At 54.5% G+C, this 18,994-nt stretch overlaps 1 protein-coding gene across 2 annotated transcripts in view; it reads left to right on the top strand.

Annotated features, from left to right (window-relative positions):
* Positions 1-10,280, top strand: part of KDM4B (lysine demethylase 4B) — a 121,159-nt gene extending 110,879 nt beyond the window's left edge. For both annotated transcript variants that reach the window (XM_061422567.1, XM_061422566.1), the window contains 9 exons: positions 2-224; positions 1,754-1,830; positions 2,096-2,151; positions 2,333-2,441; positions 6,035-6,220; positions 6,298-6,462; positions 6,737-6,856; positions 7,323-7,415; positions 8,396-10,280. In XM_061422567.1, the coding sequence (XP_061278551.1) occupies positions 2-224; positions 1,754-1,830; positions 2,096-2,151; positions 2,333-2,441; positions 6,035-6,220; positions 6,298-6,462; positions 6,737-6,856; positions 7,323-7,415; positions 8,396-8,572 (1,206 nt within the window). In that variant the 3' untranslated portion in view covers positions 8,573-10,280. The remainder of the gene's footprint in view (position 1; positions 225-1,753; positions 1,831-2,095; positions 2,152-2,332; positions 2,442-6,034; positions 6,221-6,297; positions 6,463-6,736; positions 6,857-7,322; positions 7,416-8,395) is intronic.
* Positions 10,281-18,994: the final 8,714 nt, after the last annotated feature.

Below are 18,994 nucleotides of genomic sequence, written 5' to 3'. Positions count from 1 at the left end.
GTCCCTGCAGACTGAGAAGGAGGCTCCCCAGGCTGCCCTCGGGGAGGGCTCCTCGGCCATCCCACCTTCCAGAAGCGGCCAGAAGACGCGGCCGCTGATCCCTGAGATGTGTTTCACGGCCAGCGGGGAGAACACGGAGCCGCTCCCCGCCAACTCCTACATCGGCGACGACGGGACCAGCCCGCTGATCGCCTGCGCCAAGTGCTGCCTGCAGGTCCATGCCAGTGAGTGCTGGGCCAACACCTGGGGGGCTGCAGATGGGCAGAGTGTCTGCAGGGCAGGGCTGCCCCTCCCTCTGGCTGCTGCTTCCGGCATATAGCAGGACCTGGTGTCATGGCATTGGGGTCTCCATCCTTGGGGGGCAGACGTCCTGCTGCCCCCCAGTCAAGGTAGGCCTGCCTGACACTTCCTTCTGGAAGGTTCCGCTGTGGCCTGCCCTCCCCTCCCAAGGCCTGGGGGGGGGCAGCAGATCGGGTCCCCATCAGGGTCTGTGACGCTTTTAAATGCCATGCCTTGGGGCTGAGGCTGGAATTGATGGTAAAGCTGAGATTCTGCAGAGGTCCAGGAGTCTGATTTATCTCTGCTGTCGGTGATCCCCCCACCACCACCTCTCCCCCAAATCCTGAAAGCCCAACCTACCAGGGATAGAAAGATGGATGTCTGTTCCCTTCTTGGGTGGAAGGGGGTGGTGAACATCAGATTGTGGTCCAGGATGGGGAGAAAGCTTCCTGGAGATGCTTAATTTCGGTGTGGCCTGTGGAGGAAGCTGGCCATACATCTCTGTCTGGCGCCTGCCCCTGCCAAGGCCTGCCCGGAGCTGGCTTTGTCTCCTGGCTGGGGTCTGGCTCTGAGACACGCTCCCTGGGTGTTGGGGGAGAGCGGATGGCAGCAGTGGAGCCCACCACCCTGTTTCCCTCGAGGGGCCCCGCCCAGCTACATCAGTGGAGAGAAGGCTTAGGAGTCAGAAGGCTCAGGACAGGCATCTCCTTTGGGACCCATCCCTGGGCAGAGGGGGAGCCCGCACTTCCTCCAGGAGCCGGGACCACACCCTGGGGTCCAACCTTGGCTGAGGGCCCAGAGGACAGAGCGGGGGCCTCTCAGGGGTACCTTGCTGGCCCTCAGGGCCTCGGTGAGGACACAGAGCCCCCTTCCTGCTGTCCTGCTCTCTCCTGGAGTTTCCTTTGGGACCCCCTGGTACTGCTTGATGGCCCCCTCAGACTTCAGAGCCCGTTTGGTGGGCAACAAGCCCCAGCTGCTTGAGGGTCCCTGCAGTATTGCTGGGTGGCAGCGCCGATGAGGCAGGGCCCTGGGGCATGGCCCTCCACCCCTCCTGCATTCCCCCTCCCCATCTGTGAACCCAGCCACATCCCACAGCCAACTCCCTGGGTAATTCCAGAGCCTCTCACTGTGCTTTCAGAATCAATGGTTCTGAACTGTCCAAGGCCCACTTTTCATCTTATGCAACGTCTGGGTCCCCTTGCTGCGCTCTCAGCTCCTCCCAGACTGGGGTAGGGGGTGAAGGCCAGGCTGAGCCTCCAGACCTGGAGGAGCTCTGGCGGCAGAGCGTGGGGGGAAGCCTGCTGTTCTTCCCCATCCCTTTCCAGACTCTCGGGCTCTGTGTGCAGTGGTCCGGATTGAGGCCGAGCAGGTGGTGAGCGCAGTTCCTGCATCCGGAACCCCCTGCCCTCCCCCCACCGGCCTTTGATAGCCTGCCCGCAGCCATGGTGACAGACGCGCTTGCCCTGTCTTGTAGGTTGCTACGGCATCCGCCCGGAGCTGGTCAACGAGGGCTGGACGTGTTCCCGGTGCACGGCCCACGCCTGGACTGCGGTAACTCGCCCCTGCAGCTGGGGTGGTGCTCTGAAAGCCGGCGCGGCCCGTGGGGGAGCCGGGCCTGGGCCCCGGGCTCGCCCGATCCCGCGGGGAGACCTTGGGCTGGCTGCCTCACCTCCTTGGGTCTCGGGTGGAGCCCATCGCTTCGGTGGCCGCTAGTGTGAAATGTAAGGACCGCTGGCGGGGGCCGGAGCAGATTCCGGAGCAGCAGGCGGGCGGTCCCGCCCTGCACACCCCTCAACGAGTTGTCTGGTCCCCGCAGGAGTGCTGCCTGTGCAACCTCCGGGGAGGCGCCCTGCAGATGACGACCGACCGGAGGTGGGTGGAAGGGCCCCTTCTAGGGGATGGGGGTACCTGAGGGGCGACTCGGAGCAGGGGCAGGACCAGCAGGAGCAGATGAGGTCCTGTCGGCTTGGCAGACCCATGCCCACAGCTTTGAGATGACCCTAGAGGGGACAAGGCGCGCCTGTGACCCCGGCCCCTTCCGCTCCTCCCCCAGGTGGGTCCACGTGATCTGCGCCATCGCCGTGCCGGAAGTACGGTTCCTGAACGTGATGGAGCGTCACCCCGTGGACATTAGCGGCATTCCTGAGCAGCGGTGGAAGCTGGTAGGGGCCCTTGAGTGCTGCCCCGGGGGCGTGGGTAGCTGCCTCGGAGCCTGGAGGTGGTTTCACTGTGGCCAGCAAGTTACTCTTTGAGTAGGTAGGGGGTGGCTCTCTGTGGCTCCATTTCCTGGTTTTTACACAGAAAATCTACCGGCGCTCTGCCCAGTTCTTTCTTGCTTAACTTGGAATTGGTGGCCAAATAGAATTTTAAGAACATAATAGCCAAGAAGATCTTCATCAGACCTAACTGAAAACTCACACATGATAAATAGCAGCTGCCAGTTTCCCCTCCCTCAGCCCCGGAAACCGCCTGTCCTCTCTGCTTCTGTAAGTTTGTTTTCACTTCCTCCTGGATGTGGAGATTTGCAGCAGGTGACTCGCTTATTTCACCGAGCATAATGTCCTCAGCGTGCATCTGTGTTGCTGCAGATGGCAGGATTCCCTTCTTTTTCATGGCTGAGTAGCATTCCATTGTGTTTCTACACTGCATCATCTTCGTTTTCTTTCCGCGGATGCTTAGGTTGTTGCCAGGTCGTGTCTGTTGTAACTGGTGCTGCCGTGAACATGGGGGTGCAGATATCTTTTCAAGATAGTGATTTTCTTTCTTTCAGCAAAAGACCCGTGAGTGGAATTGCCAGAGCATATGGTAGTTCTGTTTTTAACTTTTTGAGGAACCACCATACTGTGTTCCGTAGCAGCTCCACCAATGTGGGTTCTGACCAACAGTGTGTGAGGGTTCCCTTTTCTCTCTGTCCTCGCCAATACTTGCTATCTCCTGTCTTCTTGATGGTGGCTGTTCTAACGGTGGTTTTGATTTGCACTTCCCAGATAATTACTGATGTTGACATCTGCTTACATACCTGTTGGCCATCTATATGTTTTCTTAGAGAAATGTCTAGGCAAGTCCTTTGCCCATTTTTAAACTGGGCTTTTTTGCCTTTTTTGCTCCTCAGCTATGGGAGCAGTGTCTCTGGTTCCTCTAAGGAGCACAGCCATCCTTGGGCAGGAGTGGTCTTGCAAGTTTCACTCTTCCGGCTCTTTCTGATAATGTCTCCCCACCGTCCCCCGATCTGGGGGAGCCTTCAGGGCAGTGGGCCGTAGTCAGTAAGCAAACACTGGCTTTCATTCTCAGCTCTGCTACCAGCCAGCTGTGTGACTCCAGACAGATTCCTTGACCTCTCTGTGTCCAGTCTTCTTCTCCATAAAATGGGGCTGCTAACAATTCCCTGTATGGGGAGCATGAGCTGGGCCACAGCGGGAAGTGCTGATCATGCCGTCTGAGCACCAGCTCCTGCTCCCAGGTCATCACCACCTATGAGTCTGCAGGGTGGCCTTGTGGGGGACATGTGGGGAGTGGGATGTGTCTTACGGGCCCCAGGAGATGGGTCATTGGCCCGGGGTATGGACAGCATCCTGGCTGTTCTTCTTGCCTGGTTTATTTCCCAGCTGCCTGGGACAGGGCCTGGGTACAGAGGCTCTTCCAGGCCTCCAGCGGGCAGGAGGCAGAAAAACAAGGCTGCAATTGGGGAGCCTGGTGAGGAGGCCCAAGTGAAGGCTCAGAGGCACCACCTTGGAGCCCCTAGGTGTGGGGCCTCCAGGCAGGGCAAAGTGGGTGGCTGGTGGGAGCCATGTGGGAGGGGAAGGGGCCTTGTCAGTTAACGTGGGGCTCAGGCCAGTGCCAGCCCCGCCTGGTCAGGATGGGTATTAGGAAGAGGCCGCAGCGGCAGTGATTCCTCCAGGAACACAGGCGGCAGAGACCTCATTATTCAGGTGGAGTGATGGCGCGGTGTGCAGCGCCAGATAGATCCTGCCTCCCAGACGCTTTATGGATCATCTGACATTTCCAGCTTGCAGCCTCTTCATTACCGGCACTTGTAACGATGAATTAAAAATCCTTTTACACGAGGCTCGCTTGTACTGCCTAATGGAGCCTCACAAGGAAGCTGGCAGTTAACTCCTGCTTGCCCGGCCGCCCGCCTGCCTTCCCGGGGCCACATGCTAGCCGCAGGCTTGGGGACGGTCATACCTGGTTATCTGCCCATCCTTCTGTCCCCAGGATTCTCTGGGCTCTGGTCCTGGTGAGTGGTGGCTACCCCAGCCAGCTAGTAGCCTGAGCCTGCTGCTCACCCCCTCACCAGCCCGGATCAGCTTAGGGGGCAGTAGACGTGAGGCTGTCAGGGCAGGTGCTCAAACCAGCTCTGCCCTTCTCCTCAGCTCTGCCTTGCGGTGTCACATCTTGATGGGAGGGAAAGTGGATGTGTTTGACAAGATTGGCAGGAATGCAAGGGGCGGCGGGGAATGGCTTTAGGGGGAAAGGCTTGAGACATAAGACTGTGCCTTGCGGCCTCCATGGCTGATGGCACAGCAGCTGTGGCCCTCAGCCTTCTCCCACAGTCCCTCCTGTACCATCGCCTGACCCCCCATCTCCTGCCCCCACCTCACAGCCTCCAATGAGGGAGATCCGGACACAGGACTCACCCTTAAGGCAGCCTGAGTTCATCGCCTGGCAGATGGCCCCATGGGGGCCTGGCCTGCTTTCCTCATGCTGTGGAAACTCAGAGCAACGAGCTGCCCCCTCTGGCCACACTGTCAGGTCTCTCCCGGGCCTTGGCTGTGGGGTTTCTGCCTTCTGGTGCGGAGCCCAGTTCTCAAGGGCCATGTCATGTGTCTCCCTCCCCCCACACAGGCCAGCGGGAGAATCAGGGATCGACAGTTTAATAATGAGATCTCATTGCCATCGATCGGCACGGGGCTGCACTCCTGCAGCGCCCTTGCTGTGGGGCTTCTCTGGCTTTTGAACGTGGTTTACGGAGCGATAAAGGCCGGCTTATTAAATGCCCAGAGTCATCGGCAGGTGGCTGTTGAGTGGCGGCAGGGTGTGGGCACGGGCACAGTGTCTATGGCTTGGGAGCTGACACCCAAGCAGGGCAGGTCGCCCAGGCGGGTGTTCCCACATTGTGGGCCCCCTGCCCCTCCTTATGAAGGGCTACACTGCAGCATCTTTCATTCAAAATTAAGATAAAATCTCCTATTATGTTTTTTTTTTTTTAATCCCCATTTCAGTGGCTTTAACTACATTCACAGATTTAGGTAACCATCATCTCTAGCTAGTTCCAGAACATTCCATCAGTGCAGAAAGAACGCCACCCCCTTCAATTGGGTGACTGCCAACCCCACCCCCAGCCCCTGAAACCCCTAACCCCGCCGCCTGTCTCTGTGCATCGACCTATCCTGGACGTTTCCCATCAGTGGAATCACACCGTCTTTCTGTGTCTGCTTCTCTCACTGAGTGTGCTGTTTTCAGGGTCCCTCTACATGGTAGCAAGGTGCCTGTTCAGGCAGCTGTGTGGAGGGGCTGGTGGAAAAGAGGTCTAGAGGTGCTCCTGGGGACCAGCTGCAGGCTGGGTTGGTGGGCCTGGGGTGGTCAAGACTCTCCCAGGATGACCCCTCCATGGGGCCAGGCCCCTGCACTCCACCTTCAGGTTTCAGAGTCACTCCCAGGAGACAGACCTAGGGGCCCAGTAGGGCAGGGGCTCCCAGCACCAGGGGGCAGAAGTGCCAGCCGGAGCCCTGTTCCCACTGCCGTGTCCCCACAGAAATGTGTGTACTGCCGGAAACGGATGAAGAAAGTGTCGGGCGCCTGCATCCAGTGTTCCTGCGAGCACTGCTCCACCTCCTTCCACGTGACCTGCGCCCACGCCGCCGGCGTCCTCATGGAGCCGGACGACTGGCCCTACGTCGTCTCCATCACCTGCTTCAAGCACAAGTCGGGGGGCCACAGCGTGAGTGCCCGTCTGCCCCACAGTCTGTTCCCCGGCCCCGCTGTCCTGCTGTGTTCTGACATCCCCTCCACCTGCAGGTCCAGGTTATGAGGGCCGTGTCCTTGGGCCAGGTGGTCATCACCAAGAACCGCAACGGGCTTTACTACCGGTGCCGCGTCATCGGCACCACCACGCAGACCTTCTACGAAGTGAACTTTGATGACGGATCCTACAGCGACAACCTGTATCCAGAGAGCATCACTGTGAGCGGCAAGGGGCGGGGCAGGCACTGCCCTTAGGACGCTGGGAGGGTTCCTCATGCTGCTGGAGAGCTCTGCCTGCAGGAGGGTGGGCCACAGGGCAGGGTGGCAGCAGACCCCAGGCACCCGCCCATAGCTCACCCTGACAGTTTAAGCTGAGAGCACCGCCTTCCTCTGGCTGGGATGTTTCTACCGAATGGGGCCTTTCTTAGCCCAGGCCAGTGTGGTGGCCGAGGCCAAGGGCGCCCCTCACCCCATCCCATCTTTCCCTCCACAGAGTAGAGACTGTGCCCGGTTGGGCCCACCACCCGAGGGCGAGTTCGTGGAGCTCCGGTGGACTGACGGCAACCTCTACAGGGCCAAATTCATTTCCTCTGTGACCAGTCACATCTACCAGGTGAGGGGGTCCTGTTTGCCAGGTATGGTGGGGCCTGGGGTGGGGCCCTCAGCAGGGTCCTTTGGGGACTGTGGAGCTATCCTCTGAGGTCAGTGCAGGCGGGAAGGTCTTCTAACTGTCCCATATTTTCCCCTTTGGAGATGTCTTCTCGATTGTGTGTGTGTGCGGTAGAACATACTTAACGAAATTTACCGCTTTCACCATTTTTTAAATGTACAATTCAGTGCCCCTGATTTTTTTAAAAAAATCAAGTTGATTGTGAGTTTTTTCTCATGATCGTGTAAGAAAAGTTATTGACGTGTGAAATCTTAGAAGAAAAATCACCCCCTATCCCAGTGACAAAGACAATGATGGATGACCCTGTGCTGTTTTCCCAGCGGTCGCCCTGCAAGCCGACTGTGAGTGGGTGGGCGCGGGGATGCAAGCTGGGCACGGGGATGCAAGCTGAACTGCATCCCCTTGGCAGGTGGAGTTCGAGGATGGGTCCCAGCTGACAGTGAAACGTGGTGACATCTTCACCCTGGATGAGGAGCTCCCCAAGAGGGTCCGGTCCCGGCTGGTAAGTGGCCAGGAGTTGGGGCGGGGGTGGAGGCACAGCTGCCTTGGGGAGCGACCCGTCCAGGCGGCCTTGGAGTCCCGCCTTGGCCTTTGCTGGTTTTGAGGCAGGAGGGGCAGTGGGAGAGTTGGCCTGGCCAGTAAGGAGGAGACAGCAGCACCTAAGCATGGATTGCAGCTGCACGTTGGCGATGCAAAAGGGAATGAGAGAAGCTGGTCTTTTCTCACGACTTTTCGCCATCTTCTTTCTTTTGGATTTAACCCAGAGGCAAACTTTTGAGGATCAGGGGCTGTGGCTGTGGGTGGGAGAGCCGAGTCAGAGCTGGTGGGGGTCTCAGATGCGAGGTTCCCTGGGGGACAGACAGGAGCTGCCAGGCAGACCAACGGCCTGTGTGCAACCCAGCCTTGCCTCCCATGTTCTGTGGACGGCAGGGCTTCCACCCTGCTAGGGGGCCAGTGGCTGGGAGGCTAGGCCCCTCCTCTGCCTGCGGGGGGCGGGGGTCACTCACAGAACAGCGTGGGGGTTCAGGCAGAGGCGGGAGGGGCTGTCCCCAGCAGCCGAGGGCCAGTGGCCTCCAGCAGGGCAGGCATTTGTTCCAGCCAGGCCCCCAAGCACAGCCTGTATTTCAATTCATTCTGGCTGCTGTACCACATTGGACAACTTAAACAATCTCATAGGATTCTGGAAGCTGAAAGTCCAAGATCAAGGCACCAGCAAGTGCCTTGGTGAGGGCAGACCCTGGTTTGTGGATAGCTGCCTTCTGTGTCCTCACGTAGTGGAGAGAGAGAGGGCGCTCTCAGGGGTCCCTTTATAAGGGCACTGATCCTGTTCTCGAGGGCCACTCTCTCATGACCTCTTCACCCCTGACCCCATCGTGCTGTGCTGGGGCGGGGCTTCAGCATAGGACTGGACCTTGGGGGACACAGATCTCCGCCCACAGTGCCCTTTCCGCACTAACCCCCACGCCATCTGCTCCCCTGTAGTCGGTCAGCACAGGGGCCCCACAGGAGAGCGTCTTCTCTGGAGAGGAGGTGAAGGCCGCCAAGCGCCCTCGGGTGGGCACCCCTCGCGCCGCAGAGGACTCAGGGCGGAACCCGGACTACCCGGCCTTCATGGAGAGCCTGCTGCAGGCGCAGTGCTGGCCCGGAGCCCCCTACTAGGACCGCCGGTCGCCCGTGAGCCCTCGGCCCAGCAAGGCAGGCGCGGCGGGCCCTGGCGTTTGCTTGCTGTGAATCCCTGTCCTCGCCTCCCAGCCCGAGAGGCTACCTCGGCGACAGGAGCGAGCAGGACGCCGTACGCGCCCCCGGACTCAGGGAGCAGGGCCACGCGGGCTCTGGGGGGCTGGCGGGGGTGCGCGCACCACCCCCTTGACCCAGATTCGTAAACCACGTAAGCTCTTCTTCTCGTAAAAGGTGCTACTGCATTGCCTGCCTCCTGAGCAGCCGTGGAGATTGTGACTTCTGTACATACATCACCTTTGTGAGGTTCTTTCTATAAATACCTATTGTTTAAAAAAAAATGCAAGAAAAAAAAAGGAAAGAAAAGGAAAAATCACACCCCAAAGTTGTTTTCTAGATTTGTGGCTTTAAAAACAAAACGAAATGAAACAAAATGTCCTTTTTTTCTCAGAACCCGGTGAGCTGCCCAAGATAAAAGCAGCTCAGCTTTTTGTTTGTCATGTTTTCTGGTCTCGCTCGCTGTGAGCGATGGGGATGCTCTATAGCAGTGGTGAGGCCTGGGGGCACTGGGAGGCGAGGGCAGGACGCCTGGGCACCCTGAAGGCGGTGCCAGGTCACTCACTCTCTCCCAGTCATGAGATCGAGAAGGTCTGGGCAGCGGGCACCACGTGGCCAGCACCCAGCGGGAGGCTAGCAGTTCCTCTGGTGGCCCTCCCCCTTCTCTGCGTGGCCTTTTGCAAAATAAATGCGCTCTCTTCTGGTGGCTCCATCTTCTGCTTCTTCCCCTGGGAAGAACCATCTCCCAGCTGAGGCCGCGGGTGGGCGGCCCTCAGGGGTCTGGCTGCGGCTCACACATATGCAGAGAGTCTTCCCCAACCCGAGGGCCTGGTACATCCTGTACGATCTCTGTGACGCGTGGATTTGTGTGTCTGGGAGAGAGAGCTCTCGAGAGGGAATCACGGCTTTCAGCTTGGAGGAAATCTGCCCCGGAAGGCTAATGGGCTGAATTTCCAGGCAGAAAAACATGTTGGTCATTCCAGGCTAGGGGAGGAATGGTGCCCCCACCACATCTCAGCCACCCCGTGGTCCCTGCAGAGGGGGTGAAAGCGTCATTTGCTTGTATAAAGATTTTTTAAGTTTAAAAAAGAGGTTCTAACAGTTGCCAGGCCAGAGAGAACCAAGTAAGGAAAGTGGAGAGAAGCTCCCTTGGTGGGGGGAAGGGCAGGTGCCCTAGAGGGGCGGGCGGGGCGGCGGGAGGTGCCGGGGAGTCAGCGGAATGTGGGGGTTCCCTCTGCATGCAGCAGGCCCCTGCCCCGGGGTGCTGTCCCTGTGTTCATATGTAGTTTGAAAATGCTATTTATATTGTAAAGAGAATAAAAAGAAGCAGGCAGACGCCCCTGTGGCTCCGGGTCGGGCAGGTGGGCCACCCCTGTGGCCAGTCCCTCTGGGTTCCACCCCATCCATGGTGGGTTCCTGGACCACTTGTGCAGACAGGCAGTGGCGCAGCAAAGGGGGAGCGTGCTTTCCCCATGAAGGTATATCTGTGTCTATGTGTGAAAGCAAGAAACAAAAACCCCCACCCACCCTGATTTTTTTTCCACCTGAGATTAAGGATGCGCTGTATTTTTGCCTAATTCCCCTGCCTCTAGGTTCATAATGAATTAAAGGCTCGTGAGCACTGCGAATTACAGCTCCAGGTGGTTGCAGCGTCTTCTTTTGTCTTCTTTTCTGAGTGGGTGCCCAGGAGCCGGGCAGCGGTCTCCAGGCTGGGGTGGGCTCTGGGTGCCCCCTCCAGGAGGGAACAGGCATGGTTCTTCCCAAAAGGGTGGCACATGGCCCCACAGCCCCTGCTTTCTGCCTCCAGGATGGAGAAAATTTCCTTACAGAGCTAGACATCAGAAGCTTGTGTCCACACAGACGTCTGGCCCCCGAGGCTTTCGAGTCTCCCTGGGGCAAGGCCCTCTCCCCGCTGCCCTCCCAGCCCCTGCCCAGTTCTTGTGACACCTGAGCCAGGGATCGTATTTTGTGGTGGGCAGCCATTGGGCATATGTGAGACGGCAGGGTCCACGTGGGGTGAGGCTGTCCCCGCCCAATATTCATGAATGTGTTACTCATTCGGCCAGTACCCAGGATACAGCAGTAGGTGGAACAGCAGTGGGAGAGATAGACGGTATATAAAACGGGATGTCAGTTGTGATGTAAACAGTAGGAGGTCCTGAGGGAGATGAGAGGGTGAGGCATGGGGACATCTTGGGGCACAGTCAGTGCAAAGGCTCTGGGGCAGCACCGTGCCTGGATTTCGTCTCCTGTACAGCTTGGGGGATCTTAGTTCCCCAACCAGGGATCAAACCCGTGACCCCTGGCAGTGGAAGCACCAAGTCTTAACCACTGGACCACCAGGGAAGTACCCATGCCTGGTGTTTTGGAGGAGCAGCTGAGTGGGACCATGTGACTACAGCAGAGCAAGGGGGAGAAGGGAGGGGGAGAGAGGGAGGAGACGAAGGCAGGGAGGCGATGGGACAGGTCACGCAGGGCACTGTGGGCTGCAGGAAGACTGGGGCCTTTACCCCAGGGAAGTGGGAGCCTGAGAGGGTTGTGGGCAGAGGAGAGGCGGGGCCTGACTCCGCCTCTGCTCACTGGTGCCCTCTGACCCCTGAGAGGAGGACAGACCATGGGGTGAGGTGGGACCCTGGGGACCAGGGCAGAATGGAAACACGGAGCATCTCGAAAGATGGCTTTTGAGGTGAGCTGGGCTATCACGGCTGGACATGGGGCCGACGGCTGAGAGAAGGCATTTAGGAGACATCAGCAGATGGGCCTGAGGGCCATGGACAGGGCGCCCCTCAGGGCCTCAGTTTTTCTTCTGCAGAATGGGCATCCTTAAGGGTGCTGTGTCCTGAGCAAATTTCCTCCAATGATGTATCCACCCAGCCACTGCCACCCTCAGCCTGCTTCTCCGACCCCTTTGCAGAGATGCTACCTCTGGCACCCGCAACAAAGCCCCCAGGACTCAGTTTCCCCATCTGCTACAGGGGACTCTGCAACACTGACCAGGTGAGTCAGCGTCCTCTGACCCTCCCCGGGGCCTGGCGGATGTCTGTCCTCGGTGGTGAGGAGGGGGCCACAGACAGCAGCAGCGTGAATGGCTGACCCATGTGGTCTCAGCACGGTTGCAGATGGATCTCTGTTCTCCATGCTCTCCGAAACATCATAAAATGGGGAGGTAATTTGGGACAGGCCATCATGGACTGAGGCCAGGGCCAAGATACCAGGCTGACTCCACGACTGAGCAGCTGCATGGAACCTACAGCATCTGTGGCATCCAGGCACTGGGCCCAACACTGGAGTCTGAGAGATAAATTTATCAGGTGCAAATATCAACTGCCCTGTGCCAGGACCTGGGAGGTGGCTGAGGAAGAGGGGGGCAAGGTCACTGCTTCTCTGGAGTTTATAGAGTTCAGGAAAGCAGGCAAGTGATGAAAGCATAAGGCATCATAAATACAACTTTGACATGTGCCCTGAAATTGCAGAGATGGAAGGTAAGCCATGGTCACAGAGACCTGTCAGGATCCTAAATAGGTGATATTTAGATCTGACCCCTCAACGGAGATCAGTCAGATTCAGGCGAGGGATGTGGTACATGGTATGGAATACCCCAGCCTCTTCGGTCAAGATCCCTGCAACCTACAGCCCTCAAGTCAAATCCGGCTCTCCTACAAATAAAGTTTTGTTGGCACATAGGCACACCCATTCATTGAGTACCATCTATGGCAGACTTTGCTCTACAAGGGAGGGCTGAGCGGTAGCAGCAGAGACCGCCTGGTGCCCCAAGAGCTAGACATACACTATCTGGCCCTTTACAGAAAAAGTTGTGCTCATTTTAGACATAGAGCAAGTGAGAAATGGCAGCCTCTATACACTTGATCTGTGCCTGTGACAGAATCATTTTTCCGTGGGGCATCCCTCAATGCCCAGACCCACCTTACCTCCCAGAGGCCCCTGATTAGGCTCACTGTCTATAGCATCCACCCCAGACCACCCCTGCAAAGAGCTTGGTGGAAAGAGGACTTTGGCTTAGGCCCCTCCATCCATTTGTCGTTCATCCACTGGGGGCTCCGCCCAACACATCTGGAGCATCCCTGCTCATCCTGCTGATTGCTGAAGGGAAGCCCAAACATGCCCCCTGTCCAGCCCATTGGGCTGCCCCACCTCCCCAAGTTGCCCCCTTTGGCCAGTGCAGAGAGTGACAGTGGGTCTGGGCCTCTGTGGTCCACAAGTCCTGGCTCTAAGCCCCACTGTCATGATTCACAGCTTTTGTGAAAGTGAAAGTCGTGCCCAACTCTGCAGCCCCATGGACTATACAGTCCATGGAATTCTCCAGGCTGGAATACTGGAGTGGGTAGCCATTCCCTTCTCCAGGGGATCTTCCCAACCCAGGGATTGAACCCAGGTCTCCTGCATTGCAGGCAGATTCTTTACCAGCTGAGCTACCAGGGAAGCCCAAGAATACTGGAGTGGGTAGTCTCTCTCTTCTCCAGCAGATCTTCCTGACCCAGGAATCGAACCAGAGTCTCCTGCATTGCAGGCAGATTCTTTACCAGCTGAGCTACCAGGGAAGCCACAGCTTTTATGCTGGTGCTTAAATCTTGGTGTGCCTGCTCCTCCCTCTCCCCAGCACCAACTGTCCCGCCTCCTCGACTGGCCACCCATCCAGGCTGCCCCGCTCCACACCCCAGAGAGACAGCTCAGGGACATAGAACCACAGTCCCAAGATCACCACAGGGAGAAATATTCCCCAAGACAGACCCTAAAAGGCCCAGAGGCCAGGCTCAGAGAGCCCTGCAGCTCTCAGCCGGGCTGGGGGACCATTGCCAGGGAGTGTTATTTATGGATTAGATTTCCAGAGCACTTTTGCTCCCTTAATGGAGAAAATAAGAATTACTTGCTGCCATAGGCGGTGCAAGGGGTGACACCCGGCAGCCGGCAGAGGCGAGGCCAGGAGGGATGAGTGTCTGGGTGCCTGGCGTCTCTCTGGTATAGCATCCATCCTGCTGGGCGACGGACAGATGGCTCTTTTCCCAGCAGCTTCCTGGGGGAGGGGGCAGGGGTCCTTCCAGGACAGGCCAGCCTCCCTCCCTGCTCTTCCAGGTGACCTCCACTGGCCCCAGGACACTTACTGCTCTGTTGACCCCATTTTAGCTTCAAATCACCATTAACCAGTGGCTTAGAACACCAGACATTCATTCCTCGCCTATCCTGGAGGCCAGAAGCTTGAGACCCAGGTGTCACAAGGCTGTACTCTCTCCAGGGGAGAATGCTTCCTGTCTCTTCCAGTTTCTGGTGGCCCCAGGTGTCGCTCCACCCTCTGCCTCTGTCTTCACACACCATCTGTGTGACTGTGTCTTTCCTCTGTTTCCAGTGCCCCTCAGCCTCTCTCTGGTACAGGGACACCAGTGACTGGATTTAGGGCCACCTGGATCATCCAGGACCTGCTTGTCATCCCAAAATCCTTGACTTAGTCACAGCTGCAGAGACACTTTTCCCAAATAGGGTCACAGTCACAAGTTAGGGGAAGTAGGGCATGATCGTGTTTTGGGCGGAGCCCCCAGGCAAGCCACTCCAGGTTCCTCCCCTCACTGCAGCCCCAGTGACCCCCTACATGATTGTGAACCCCATGAGCATAAAGACACAGTCTTTGCCCTATCGGCAACCCCCACGCTCAGCCTAGAGCCTGACAGGCCAATGGGTCTTAAAGAGCTTAAGGACGTTGGTGACCTACAACGGCTGGTGGGATGGGGTATAAAATAATTAGGGGAGAGGGGGAACACAGTAGCTGGAGTAAAGAGGGGATGACCCACTCTGAGTATACTTTCTGAAATAGCTCTGACTCTTACAGTCTTTATTTCACATGCCCCAAACAATAACTAGTTAAAACCATCCAGAATGTGGTGGGAACCCCAAAATGGAAAACAGTAACGCATGAACCCAACTGAGCTGTAAATGAAAAGGAGGGAGAGAGAAAGGAGCTGATCGAAGTAACTTCTGAGATGGTATCTTGAGTGGCTACTGTTAGGCTAGAAACAAAAATACCTGTACACCAATTCTGTTCTCCAGTAGAAACCCTGGTTTTCCCAAGTAGGCCGAGCTGTAGCTCCCTTATAGTGAAAGTCGCTCAGTTGTATCTGACTCTGCAATCCCATGGACTATACAGTCCATGGAACCTTCCAGGCCAGAATATGGGAGTGGGTAGCTATTCCCTCCTCCAGGGGATCTTCCCAACCCAAAGATCAAACCCAGGTCTCCCACATTGCAGGTGGGTTCTTTACCAGCCGAGCCACCAGGGAAGCCCAAGAATACTGGAGTGGGCAGCCTATCCCTTCTCAGCCTTTCTTTCCAACCCAGGAATCGAACGAGGGTCTCCTGCATTGCAGGCGATTCTTTACCAGCTGAGCTACCAGGGAAGACCTATGTGAATCCTGGAGCTGGACAAATAAGTCAATAAATTGTAGACTATGAGAGCTGTGTTCCTCTCAGTCAGAGAAAGAAATTATAGATAAGTCAAGAAGGTGGGAAGGTAGAACAAACCATGTGCTGGGCTGGAACCAGAAGTCCCAGTATTAATTCATGGTCCTCGATACATGGAGAAAGATTAGATAGATAGATATAGTAACAGTACAGGTAGACGTGGAAGTAAATATAGACGTCTGTATGCATGGATAGCCTGATTCTCTTGCAGCAATGAGCATCCCTGGCACCTGCAATTTGGTTTCTAAGTACCATTCTCCAATAAAAGGAGCGAGAACTTCTTGGAGAAATCATTAACTTTATGCTGCATGGAGCAGGGGAAACACAAGGTAAATCTGGAGCATCTTGTGTTGCCAGAAAGTAAGAAGATATATGTGTGTGTGAATATATATTTGTATATACAAACAGAGCCCAAACCAAAGCCACTCCCAAGAACCAACACTAGAGGAATTTGAATAATAAAAGTGATAGTATTAGGTTATAATGTAATAGAGTGAAATATCCAAACTGCTATAAATAATTGATACATAAATGGACCGAGGGAGAAGGGATTCATCTTCCTTACAGATGAATCCTGATTCATTAATGTAGGGGTGAAAGTTTGCATTCGAACTGTCTACGTTCAGTCACTCTGAATGTGAACTCTGGCAGGGGGCCACTGCTTCTGGTTCCATTTCAGGAGCTTAGGGTACACAGGGGAAGAAAACAGGCCAAAAACCCAAAACATTTCTGTCCATGGTAGCTCACAGTCTCTCAGGGGAGGCAGACAGGATGAATAACCGAACTATGGAACAGATTAGAAGGCTGTAGATACTACCTGGAAAAAAAGGGAGGAGAGATGAGGGCAGAGAGTTGATACTGTTTTATTATATAGGATGTTCAGAGTCTCATCGAGAAGGTGCCCTTTGAGCAAAGACCTGAAGGAAGTTAGGGAACAAATCAGGTGTACACTTAGAAAAGAGCTCCTGATGGCCCCTTGTGTCTGAAGCAGAGTGAGCAAGGAGGAGAGAGAGTGGAAGGGAGGGCAGGGAGGGGATGGGGCAGATCCTGTAGGACCTTGTGGGCCAGGGGGAGGACTTGGGCTTTTACCCCGAGTAGGTGGGAGCCTGGAGGGCTGTGGGCAGAGAAGGACCGGGGCCTGACTCACGTATTCACAGGCATACCCTGATGGTTGTGGTGGGGAGGACAGACAGTATGTGACCTGGACAGGAGCCTGGAACCCCAGTGAAGGCAGCCGAGCTTGTCCAAATGGGTGATGTTGGGGCTGGACCAGGTGGAATCAGTGACCATTCTCTGGGTTGAGCAGTGTAGAGGTCCCTGCAGACCCTGAAAGGGGACAGTTAGAGCAGGGGCATGAATGCCGGGTTAGAGAAGCGTCCACATTTTTACAAAGAATTGCCCTGTTCTCTGGTAAAAAGTAATATTCCTTAGTACAGATAGACTGTAATTTGTTTAATCAATTTATGGACCTGGAGGTTATTTCCAGTTTTTCCCAGCTATGAACCATGTTGCACCAGGGCAGTTTTCCTTGTACTCATGTGTGCATGTTCCTCTAGAATAAATTCCTAAGAATGGGGGTGGGGTGGGGAGGATTGCTGGGTGGAAGCTTCTGTCATTTTACTTGTAATTCCTGCAGCCAGGTGACCCCCAAACTCCTTGTGCGCCCTGAGGTGTGATGGGAGAGGTTGCCTCTTCCCCAGAACTTCTAGGGTAAATGCTCCCACCTAACCTGTGATCCCCACCTACTGGATTAGTGAAAAGCTACAACTGATCATGACCTCAACATTTATTTCTCTTATAAAGAGTCAGGTTGAGCATTCTTTCCGATGATTAAAAGCTTTTTGTCAGGACAGTCTTGAAACAAAGTGTTTAAAATTCCCCTAGGACCATTTCCTGCCAGCAATAGGGCTGATTTGATGTTTCCTGTTTCGCCATGCTGTATCCGTCCAGTTCCAGGTCGCTGGCAGAGCTGTGGATCGGTGCCACACCTAGGCTTGTGTGTGTGCATACTGAGTCACTTCAGTCGTGTCTGACTCTTTGCAACCTATGACTGTAGTCCGTCAGGCTCCTCTGTCCATGGGATTCTCCAGGCAAGAATACTGGAGCGGCTTGCCATTTCCTCCTCCAGGGCATCTTTCAGACCCAGGAATCTAACCTAGTGGTGGGCAGGTTCTTCTGGGAAGCCCCGCACCTAGGCTTACCCTTCTCTTATTTGATTCTGTGAAATTAGAAATAGCAAGCTCATAAATAACTGTAGAGCAAGTGGCTGGCGGCAGGACATTAGCTCAAACTAGGACTGGGAAAACGCAGGCATCTCTTGCCAAAAACCCCTGACCATCACTGTGGGCTGGAAAACTGGTCCTTGCCACTTGGGGAAGGACCACACATTCCACACCCCAACTCTGATTGTGTTAATGCTGCAAAGAATCCCACATTTGTGTCTGCTGAAGCATTTGGATATAGTTTTAAAATATACCCCCATGATGAATCATCTATCTTGTTCTCCAGCAGGAAAAGAATCATCACTGAAGGCTCAGACCTCTGGTAATGGAGCCATATGTGCAAAAGCTCCATGTTCTTAAGAAACCCCAATTTGTCCTCAGAGTTAGGAATTCTGGAGAAGTTTTTTATTTCCCCATGAAAAGGACAGTCAAGGCTGGTGCTGTTTTTTCCCCATTCCTCTTATCTCTTCCTGACATATAGGATGTGGACATGATGGCCGGAGCCATGGCAGCCATTTTACTATCACAGGAGAGAAGCTGAGATCTCTTTTACATTATTCATTCATTTATTGGGTAGGTAGTTTTTGCTTATTTCCAGGATGTAAATACTCTTACCATGGCTGATTTCAAACCATCAGCATGATGTCACTAAATGCAGAATTGGAAAAAGAAGCACAGTAGCCCACCATTATATAATGTTTCCATCAAACAAATATTAATACAATAAATATTGTAAAATACCTCAAGAGTATAGATAATAGAAAAATATTAGTAAACATAAGTAGCAAGTGGTAAGTTTTGAATATTTATTGCTTTGGTTTTAATATAATTTCATTGGAAATTTATATAATTTTATTTTTCTTAATGGCTGTGTTTAACAACCAGTTCACAACAATAACTGCATGATTTTGCTCAGGTTTGGGAGTGGGATAAAAACATTTGGTAGAAGCCAGGGTATTTTGTTTGAAGAGTATATCCTCACGTTCTGTGATTTTTTTTTGCAGCTCAGATTGCTGGGGGCCCCACGTCATCTTTCAAAAGTATTTCTTAATCATTAGCTTCCCAGGAACAGGGCTCAAGTGACCACAGAGCTGATAAATACCAATCGATCGATGTACTTTCCATTCACACTCCTTCCAGTGGTCGTGAGAATTCCTCACGCTCACAACTTGACTAGTCCTGGAACACACAGATTCTTTGTTTCCTATTTGGGCTGATCTGTAGTTCCCACTCATGCTTCCAGCATATTTCTAGGTATTTACCTTGTATTAGCATGGCTTTTACACTTTAATGAATCACTTCCAAGCCACTGATCCAATTTTTATAAAACTTTCTGTGAAAGTATAGCACACAAACAGAAAAGTATATTTCCCCCATAAAATGAGGATTGTATGGTTGTGCCTGTTTGAACTGCATTTCTCAATTAGCCTTACACTGTGGACATTTTCATATCATTAAATATACTCGGTCTACATTTTAACACCCATCTAACATTTTTTGACTGAACTGTAATTTACAGTCCATAAATATATCTTGAGTCATGCGGTTGTAAGTTTGGCAAACGCATCCTCATGAAAAACCACCAAGCAAAACGTGATATGGAGCATCTCCTTCCCTCCACAGTATTTCTTCGTCTTCCTCCTAACTCCAAACCATT

The sequence above is a fragment of the Bos javanicus genome, chromosome 7, assembly GCF_032452875.1.
Source record: "Bos javanicus breed banteng chromosome 7, ARS-OSU_banteng_1.0, whole genome shotgun sequence".
NCBI lineage: Eukaryota > Metazoa > Chordata > Mammalia > Artiodactyla > Bovidae > Bos > Bos javanicus.
This window is presented reverse-complemented; position numbering and strand designations above follow the sequence as displayed.